Source organism: Otolemur garnettii, unplaced genomic scaffold (assembly GCF_000181295.1).
Source record: "Otolemur garnettii isolate 467f Iridium unplaced genomic scaffold, OtoGar3 scaffold00061, whole genome shotgun sequence".
Classification (NCBI taxonomy): Eukaryota; Metazoa; Chordata; class Mammalia; order Primates; family Galagidae; genus Otolemur; species Otolemur garnettii.
Window position 1 is genome coordinate 8,694,646 of NW_003852456.1, and position 10,219 is coordinate 8,704,864.

Sequence of the window (10,219 nt, forward strand, 5' to 3'; positions counted from 1 at the left end):
AAAAGGTGGAAGATTTACTGGCTCAAGGCAATAAACCTTAGAAATCTCCAGCCAGTTTAGTTGACCAGCAAACTCACAAAGCAAAGAGGTCTCAGTGGCTGTGCACAACAGAGAAATACAAACTTTACAGTATCAGTCCAGGTAAGTCACTACATCACCAAGAATAAGAATAAGAAAAACCAGCAACACAAACTGTGGGCTGGAAGTGGGAGGGTCTGGTTTCCAGAGTTGCTTTACCATATTATCTAAAAAAAAAAAAAAGTATTCAATTTTCAACAAATTTATGAGAAGAGCAGAAAAATAGAAACATATACAGCCCATGCATGATGGGGCAAAGACTGAGAGAAACTGTCTTTGAAGGAGCCCAGATATTGGACTTTAAATTAGGCATTCACAGAGCCATTAGAGATATCTAGATTATGGGAACTGAGACCATGAGAGATTAAGTAATGGTTAGCAAGAAGTACGTGAAAATATTACAGGCAAGTCTCTGAACACCCTTAATGTTTTCATCTCTTTTCCAGGCCCTCCAGTTAACGTCACATGCAACATATTCATCAACAGCGTTGGCTCCATCGCAGAGACCACCATGGTAGGCATGTTACTCTGTAACAAGTGTCACACTAGAGTCTATAATCTATAATCACATTAGTGCCAATCTTTCTGCTGTTACATAATTTACAACCCAAATAAATGTAACAAGATAGCAAAAGATCCAATTTAGTGCTATAATTAAATTAGAATAAGCTACATTATAATTCATTTAGAGGTAGTATATTGGAAAATAAATATAAAGGTAAACAACACAATCTCATATTAAGCCTTGAAATAAAATGGAAATTTTTACTATATAAATAATGTTATTTCTTTGTAATGCTATTTGATAGCCAGACCTAAGCATGGTAGTAAATTCTTGCATGTTTCACTATCCTCTACGCTTACAAATTTATTTGAGTATTCTGATTACTTTTTCAAATGAATATAGAATTTGCCTAAACATTAAACATTTTGCAAACAGTAGCATAATCATCACTTAACGTTTATGCGATGGAGTTATTAAAGCCAGATAAACCTAGAAATGGTTGTTACAGACCAAATTTATTGTCTTGACTTTTACAACTTTGTTTAAAGATCACATTATCTCATCTTTGTCCTGTAGTTTCTATTGTGCACTTCAGCTAAAATAAAATGCAGAAATAGACACTTTACTGACTAAATATCCACCACATTATTTAGCAGCCAGTTTACTTTTTCTTGAAACTATGTATGAATTACATAGGTTTATACTCTATTTCTAAAGTTACTGAGTATAATCTGCCTTACTTTTCAAAGTTAATATGAACTAAAATATGGTGTAAAATGCTTACAGATTTAATAGTTTCAGAAATCATTATTAAATATGCTCACTGGATGATAAATTTTCTTAGGAAAAATAATCGAATCTCCAAATTATGACATGTGGGGGTGTGTGCATGTATGTAGGGTATATTTACAGGGATCATCTCAACACCAAGAGACTATTTAGGCACCATTTCTTTTTAAATGCTGTCTTTGTAATGTCTGCAACATCTTGTCATTTATCAGAATCTATGTGGTTCTATTCAAACAATATCACTATAATAGAAGCATTATAGGAGAAGAACTGAATATTTGAGGGTATTACATAGAAGTATTCTTTTTTTTTAAGACAGAGTCTCCCTGTGTCACCCTCAGTAGAGTGCCACGGTGTCACAGCTCACAGCAACCTCAAACTCCTGGGCTTAAGCAATTCTCTTGCCTCAGCCTCCTGGGACTACAGGCACCTGCCACAACACCCAGCTATTTTTTGGTTGTGGTTGTCATTGTTGTCTGGCAGACCCAGGCTGGGTTGAACCCGCCAGCTCCAGTGTATGTGGCTGGCGCCCTAGCATCTGAGCTACAAGCAAGCACCAAGCCAACATAGAATTATCTTAAATATAGTGCTCTAGACGTTAACATGAATGTATGAGCATGGGTTTAAAGACAGAGAAAATATCTATAATTTATGTGTATAAGCAAAATGTTGTTCTTCTGCTGTGATTCCATCTCTAAAATGGCTAGAATCCTGTTTTGAGCTCTGACATATTTCAGATTCTGGCTGAGTATCTGTTCTTCATTTATATCCTGCTTTTGTACACACAGTTCAAATTACCCACAGATGATGGAACTGCTTTAATTTTCTTCTACTCAGGCATCCCCAAATTGTATTTTTAGTCCTGGTGACTTTTTCATCTTAATTGTTTCTATACACACTGGATAATTCTAAAAACCTGTAAATATGGACATATTCTTTTTACAAAGTTTATTTATTCATCCAATAAATGTTTTTTGGGCTGGGTGCAGTGCCTCAAGCCTGTATCCCAGCACTCTGGGAGGCCGAGGTGGGGGGATCTCTTGAGCGCACGCGTTCCAGACCAACCTGAACAAGGAAAAGACCTCGTCTCTACTAAAAATAGAAAAACTAACCAGGCATGGTGACAGGTGCCAAATACTTGGAAGGCTGAGGCAAGAGGATTGTTGAGCCCAGGAGTTTGAGATTGCTGTGAGGTATGACTCTTGGGCACTCTACCCAGGGCAACAGAATAAGACTGTGTCCAAAAAGTGTTTTTTAGGGTTTATGATGAGCCAAGCATTTTGCATACCAAGGATAAAATAGTCATTTTATTCTGACTAATCTTTTATTGACATATTAGTAAGCCATAAACTACTTCTATTATAGAGTTGAAATTATGAGCCTCATTTTTCTAACTTTTTGTTGCTATTTAATATACTTGCAGAGACATGCATTATAGAGATGGAGTGCAGTGACTTATCCCAGAGGGAACACACTGAGATGAGAGAGTAGTATCCCAGAGCCTGCTCTACCTCCTGGCATTCCCTGTCCCTTATGCTTCCTGAAGTGGGCTGGGTGCATACACAGCACTGTGGTATTTCAAAATGAACATCTTGGCTTAACTGTCTCTTTTCAGAAAACAGATGACTCCCCATGTTGTCACACATATGTTAAAGAGTTGGAAAAGTTTTAGTATGTGATTTAAGTCAGTATTTACTCATGGAACCAGAGCTTTTCACCAGTGCCCATAGAATAAATTATTATTATTATTTTCTTTTTGGGACAGAATCTCACTATGTCATCCTGGGTAGAGTGCTGTGGTATCACAGCTCATAGCAACCTCCAACTCTTGGGCTCAAATGATTCTCTTGCCTCAGCCTCTCAAGCAGGTGGGACTACAGGTGCCCACCACAACACTGGCTATTTTTTGGTTGCAGCTGTCATCATTGTTTGGCAGGCCCGGGGCTGGGTTTGAACCTATCAGCTCTGGTGTATGTGGCTGGCACCCTAGCCGCGGAACTACAGGCACTGAGCCAGAATAAATTATTTTATAAAATGAAAACAAAAAGGGTGACAGACTTTGGCACAATAGTTTGTCAAGTGCTCATAATACTGACATGGGGCAGGGCTTGAGGACAGCATCTGAGGGGCTGGGGTGATCTCATGGAACTGTCCAACTGGACAGGTTTTCATCTACCTTACAAATGACATTTTCACATTTTAGCTGGAACAACATGCATGCACATTAGAATGCTACTTTGAATCTTTAGATTTTCTCTTCCCTCCTCTCCTCTCCTTCCCTCCCCTCCTCTCCCGTTTCCTCTCCTCTTTTCTTTGCTTTTTTGTTTGAGACAGAGTCTCAGTCTGTCACCCTGGGTAGAGTGCCAAGGAGTCATAGCTCACAGCAACCTCAAACTCCCAGGTTCAAGTGATTGATCCTCCTGCCTCAGCTTCCTGAGTAGCTGGGACTATGGGGGCTCACCTCCACACCCAGCTAGTTTTAGAGTCAGGATCTTGCTCTTGCTCCTTTTCTTACAGTATCAAGAATTGTGCCTGGTATCAGTACTACGCTGGTTCCAAAAAACTAGTCAGGAAGTATTCCTTCTTCCTGTACTCTATAAAATAGCTAACGGAATGTCAATGTTATTGCTTCCATAAATATTTGGTGAAATTCACTAGTAATGGCATGGGGACTGATCATTTCATTTGCACAAAGGTTTTGAATTACAAGCACTTCTCGAATGGATATAGAACCATGTAGTGTTTCTGTAGTGTCAGTTTTGCAATAGTTGTACTTTTCATGGAAATTTTCCATTTCTTTAAAATTGTCACATAACATATGCTATTTATGTAACATAACATTGTTACATAAACTTATTTATAGCATCTTTTTACTCTCAGGGATTTTGCAATGTTTTTCTTTTTTTCTTCTTTCTATTAGTTTGATTTCAATTCCCTTCTTTCTTAACTAATTTACATATGGATGTATTTCATTTTAATTCTACTGGGGATTTTTGCTGCCTTGTGAATCTATGAATCTATGATTAATGCTTGCTTTCTTCCAATATTCAATTTGTGTCTCTTCAGTTTTCTTTCTCTCTCTCTCTCTCTCTCTCTATATATATATATATATACATTTTTTTTTTTTCAGTGTTTGGCCAGGGGCTGGGTTTGAACCTGCCACCTCTGGTATATGGGGCCAGCACCCTACTCCTTTGAGCCATAGGTGCCGCCCTTTTTTTGTTTGTTTTTTGTTTTTGAGACAGAATCTCACTTTATTACATTGAATACAGTGCCATGGAGTCATAGGTCATAGCAACATCAATCTCTTGGGCTCAAGTGAACCCCTTGCCACAGTTATTTTCCCCATATCTTTAGTAGAGATAGGGTCTCCCACTTACCCAGGCTGTTCTCGAACTCCTGAGCTCAAGCAATCCACCTGCCTTTGGCCTTCCAGAGTGCTAGGATTATAAGTGTGAGCCATTGCACCCAACCCAGTTCTTCTATTTTTAGTAGAAATTGTGTCTTGCTCTTGCTCAGGTTGATCTTGAACTCCTGAACTCAAGGGATCCTCCTTCATGAGCCTGCCTCAGTGCTAGGATCACAGGTGTGAGCCACCACATCTGGCTTCTTTTATACTATATATATTGATTGTATTTTCTCTATCTTAATTTCTTTGTCAGAGTTTTATCACTTTTTATTTCTCTGTTACTATTTCTTACATTTCTATCTTTATGCATTTTGACTGGTAAATAAATTATTATAAATCCATAAACATCCCCCAAATCTACATTTCAGATCAATCCATTTTTGATTCCTTCACTATAAATAAGTCCATGAGTAATGACTAAATTATTGAATAATTAATAAAAGTAATTCATTCCCAATCAAGTTGATGTTCTCCTTGTGCTATTTTATTTGGTTTTATTGTAATAACATTTTATCCTTGTGTTGATTTATCAAGCAGACTCCAACATCGCTTTTTTTTTTTTGTCTGACTTGCTTTTAAGATCCATTTTTTTCCTTTTTAAATATTCTATCTAAAACCACAAATATTTATTTAAAATTTGTAATTATGGAGGCAGAGGCTAGATGGCTGACTGCAGCCAGCATTCCACAGAGGCTTCCATCCAGAAGGAGAGTTAAAAGACAGATGTTTAAGAAGTAAGTTGATGGTTTGGAGCTGAGCCAAGAGAGAAGGTTGAAGAATGCATATCAACCCTGCTGAGGCAGGCTGTAACCCCAAGGAAACAATTGATAGGTACAAAATCCATCACCAAGCAGACATGAGTCCCCTGCTCCATGAGAACGGCTCACAGTGTGCTCTATACAAACAAGTGAGCAGAGTTCAGATCTCCTCCTATTTTATCCCACAGGAGAGATCCTCTACAAAATGGAACTCCTTCCCTAGAGACAACTTACTAATGTGCCATGGCACTCTCCTGCTAGGCATAAAACTGTATATATACTCTACCTGCAATTCTGAACACCCAGCACTCCCCTCCACTCTCACCCTGAGGGCTGGAGGCCTGTCCCCCATGGAGATGAGATTCTTGGGCATTTTCCCAAGAAGTGTGGACAGGGTGTGGGCTGTTGCTGGTCTGTGCTGATTCTGTGGCTTGGGAGTAAGGAGAAGACAGTGAACTGAGGGAACCATACGGGAGAGGTAGAGGCAGTGCCATCGGGCACAGAGCAGCAGAGGCAGCGGTAGGAACAATAGGGCTCACACCCCTGGGGATATTTTGAAGAGACACTCCCTGTGTCTCTGGGCAACCAGAGGAAGCCAGATATCTTCTCCAGTGGTAGCCACTGATGGAACAGATATGGGATAGAAATGCAGGCCCCATGAGTAAAGGTTATGCCTGAGGTGGTACCAGCCTGGGTGGTGTGCGGTGGGGACGCATGCAGAGATGGCCTACTCCCAGGGTGGGGTTGAGCCAGAAGGACTGCTTTACTGAGCCTAAGAAGCACCCGGCCCTCAGTGGATCACAGCTGAGACAAAGGCAGATGGGCAGAGGCTGGAAATTGAGGCTGAGTGTGAGCTCTAACCATGCCTGCCTCAACACAGGCTGCAGCCGAGACAGACACACCAGCTCCGGCCAGCGGCATAGACTCGGGCTGAGTCACAGTTTCTGTGAACTAAAATAGTGTCTGATCCACAGGGGAATATAGCCGGGACAGAATCACAAATTCTGTGAAAATGTTCTGTTCTGTCAGCAACATCAATCAGGGGCAGGGCTGGAAGTGAGTGAACCACCCCAGCCTCTATTAAGCAGCCATGGTTGTCAGGCCTCAGCTCCCCCTGCCAGATAGTGACAGAGAGCTGCAGCCTGGCTGAGGAGACATAGATCTCCCTGTGACTCAGGCAGGTGCAACCCCCTGAAGCATCTGCTCATTGGAGGGAACTGAATCACAGCCCTGTGAGGTTACCAGTGACTGGGCATGACAGAGGTACAAGGTGGGGAAGGAGGCATCAACTTTCCTAGACTAATTCATTTGCTAGGTGGGTCCTTTTGACCTCACAGAGCACTGGAGAGAGTCATACTCAAGCTGCCATCAGATCCCTGCTATCTAGTTGCCGGAGACATTTTAAACTCTCCCACCTAAGAATGGTGCTGACTGGGACTATTGATTTGGACCTCTTGACCTGGACCAATCACCTGAGGACTATCCAAAGTGGTACCCTGGCTTCATGGTTGTGGGCAGGTTTGATTTTCCTTTTCCAGTTGTTGCCCACAGGGGGGGCAGGATGACTTAATTGCTGGTATTTCTCCACACATTAGACTTCACCCCAGAGTAACTGATTCATTAGGGTAGGACAGAGACCAGCTGTAAACAAGACAGAACCACTTAGCACCACCACAACAAGCAGGTGCCCAGTTTCTGAGGCTGTAGCACTGTATGGGTCCTTTGCAAAGCTCTAGGGGAAAAGGTACAGACACTAGTCCTAGCTCTTGGGCAAAGAGTTGGTTAACCCATCCCAACTTTACCTTATCTCCTTATCTAGCCAAATGGTGTAAAATAATCATGGGGCAGAATCAGAGGGAAAAATCCAATAACATGAATAACTAGGGAAGATCAATTCCCCCAAGGACGGATATGGCAGACACAACTGAAGATCCCATTCAAAAGATCCCATCTCAGATGGCTGAGATGTCAAAAATTGAATTCAGAATTTGGATTGCAAATAAGATTAATAAAATGGAGGTAAAGTTGTAATCAGAAATTCAAGGAGCATTTCAAAAGTTGTCTCAAGAATTCAATGAATTCGAAGACAAAAATCTCCAAAGATTTTGACACATTGAGACAAGAGTTTGCAGCCCTCAAAGATCTGAAAAATACAGTAGAATCCCTCAGTAACAGAACAGAGCAGGCAGAAGAAAGGATTTCTGACATTGAATACAAAGCTTTTGAACACTCCCAAACACTCAAAGAGGAAGAGAAGTGGAGAGCAAAAATGAATCATTCTCTCAGAGAACTCTGGGATAATTCAAAGAAAACTAATATTTGCCTTATAGGAATTCCTAAAGGTGACAAGGTGGCTTTGAAAGGCATGGAGGCTCTTCTTCATGAGATAATGAAGGAGAACTTTGCAGACATGCCAAGAGATTCTGAAATTCAGATAGCAGACAGTCTTAGACCCCCTAGCAGGACTCAACCTGAATAAGACTTCTCCTAGGCACATTATAATTAACTTCACCAAAGTTAACATGAAGGAGAAAATTTTGCAAGCAGCCAGACGTAAGAAAACCATAACCTACAAGAGGAAGAATATTAGAATGACTACAGATCTCTCTGCTGAAATCTTTCAGGCTTGAAGAGGGTGGTCATCGACTTTTAATCTCCTAAAACAAAATAACTTTCAACCCAGGATTCTGTCTGTATACAGCAAAACTGAGTTTCATTCATGATGGAGAAATTAAATACTTTAATGACATTCATATGTTGAAGAAATTTGCCATAACTAAACCAGCTCTCGAGGATATCCTCAGACATATCCTCCATAATGACCAGTGGAATCTTCCACCACAAAAGTAAACTCATTCAGAAACTTTTGATCAAATCCCAACTTCCACAGTGGCGAAAGGATTAAAAATGTCCCCTGGACCTTTGAAAACTCAATACCCAAAATTCTACCAGGCTTATCAATATTTACAATTAACGTGAATGGCTTAAATTGCCCTCTAAAGAGGCACAGTTTGGCTGACTGGATACAAAAACTTAGGCCAGATATCTCCTGCATACAACAATCTCATCATACTTTAAAAGATAAATTTAGTCTCAAGATTATAGGACGATCATCTATATTTAAGGCAAATGGAAATCGGAAAAAAGCAGGTGTTGCAATATTGTTCTCAGATACAATAGTCCTTAAACCAACAAAAGTCAGGAAAGATAAGGATGGTCACTTCATATTTGTTAAGGGTAACACGCAAAATGATGAGAATTCAATTATTAACATTTATGCACCCAACCAGAATGTGCCTCAATTTATAAGAGAAACTCTAACAGTCATGAGCAACTTGATTTCCTCCAGCACCATAACAGTCAGAGATTTTCACACTCCTTTGGCAGTGTTGGATAGATCCTCCAATAACAAGATAAGTAAAGAAATTTTAGACTTAAATTTAACCATTCAACAATTGGATTTAATGGACATCTATAAACACTTCATCCTAATAAAAATGAATACATATTATTCTCATCAGCCCATTGAACATCCTCCAAAATTGATCACATCTTAGGTCACAAGTTTAACCTCAGCAAATTTAAAAGAATAGAAATTATTCCTTGCATCTTCTCAGACCATCATGAAATAAAAGTTGAACTCAGCAACAACAGGAGTCTGCATACAAAAACATGGAAAATAAATAAACTTATGCTGAATAATAGCTGGGTTACAGATGAGATTAAGAAGGAAATTACCAAATTTTTGGAACAAAACAACAATGAAGACATGAATTATCATAACCTCTGGGATACCACAAAGGTAGTCCTAAGAGGTAAATTTATAGCACTGCAAGTCTTCCTCAAGAGAACAGAAAAAGAGGAAGTTAACAACTTAATGGGACATCTCAAACAACTGGAAAAGGAAGAACATTCCAATCCCAAATCCAACAGAAGGAAAGAAATAACCAAAATTAAAGCAGAATTAAATGAAAGTGAAAACAAAAGGATTATACAACAGATCAATAAATCAAAAATTTGGTTTGTGAAAAGGTCAATAAAACAGATAAACCTTTGGCTAACCTAACCAGGAAAAAAAGAATAAAATCTCTAATTTCATCAATCAGAAATGGTAAGACAAAATAACAACAGACTCCTCAGAAATTCAAAAAATCCATAATGAATATTACAAGAAACTGTATTCTCAGAAATACAAAATCTGACGGAAATTGACCAATACTTGGAAGCATGCCACCTTCATAGACTTAGTCAGAATGAAGTGGAAATGTTGAACAGACCTATATCAAGATCTGAAATAGCATCAATTATACAAAATCTCCCTAAAAAGAAAAGCCCGAGACCAGATGGCTTCCTGTCAGAATTCTACCAAACCTTTAAAGAGGAGCTAGTACCTATATTACTCAACTTTTTTCAAAATATTTCAAAAGAAGAAACAGTACCCAACACATTCTATGAAGCAAACATCACTTTGATCCCCAAACCAGGAAAAGACCCAACAAGGAAAGAAAATTATAGACCAATATCACTAATGAATATTGATGCAAAAATATTCAGCAAGATCCTAGCAAACAGAATCTAGCATCACATCAAAAAAATTATACACCATGAACAAGTGGGTTTTATCCTAGGGGCTCAAGGCTGGTTCAACATATGTAAATCTATAAATATAATTCATCACAT

General features: G+C 39.3%; 1 protein-coding gene across 1 annotated transcript in view; it reads left to right on the top strand.

Annotated features, from left to right (window-relative positions):
- Positions 1-10,219, top strand: part of GLRA3 (glycine receptor alpha 3) — a 77,665-nt gene that overhangs the window by 23,121 nt on the left and 44,325 nt on the right. The window contains exon 2 of the mRNA XM_012806962.2: positions 483-592. Within this exon, the coding sequence (XP_012662416.1) occupies positions 483-592 (110 nt within the window). The remainder of the gene's footprint in view (positions 1-482; positions 593-10,219) is intronic.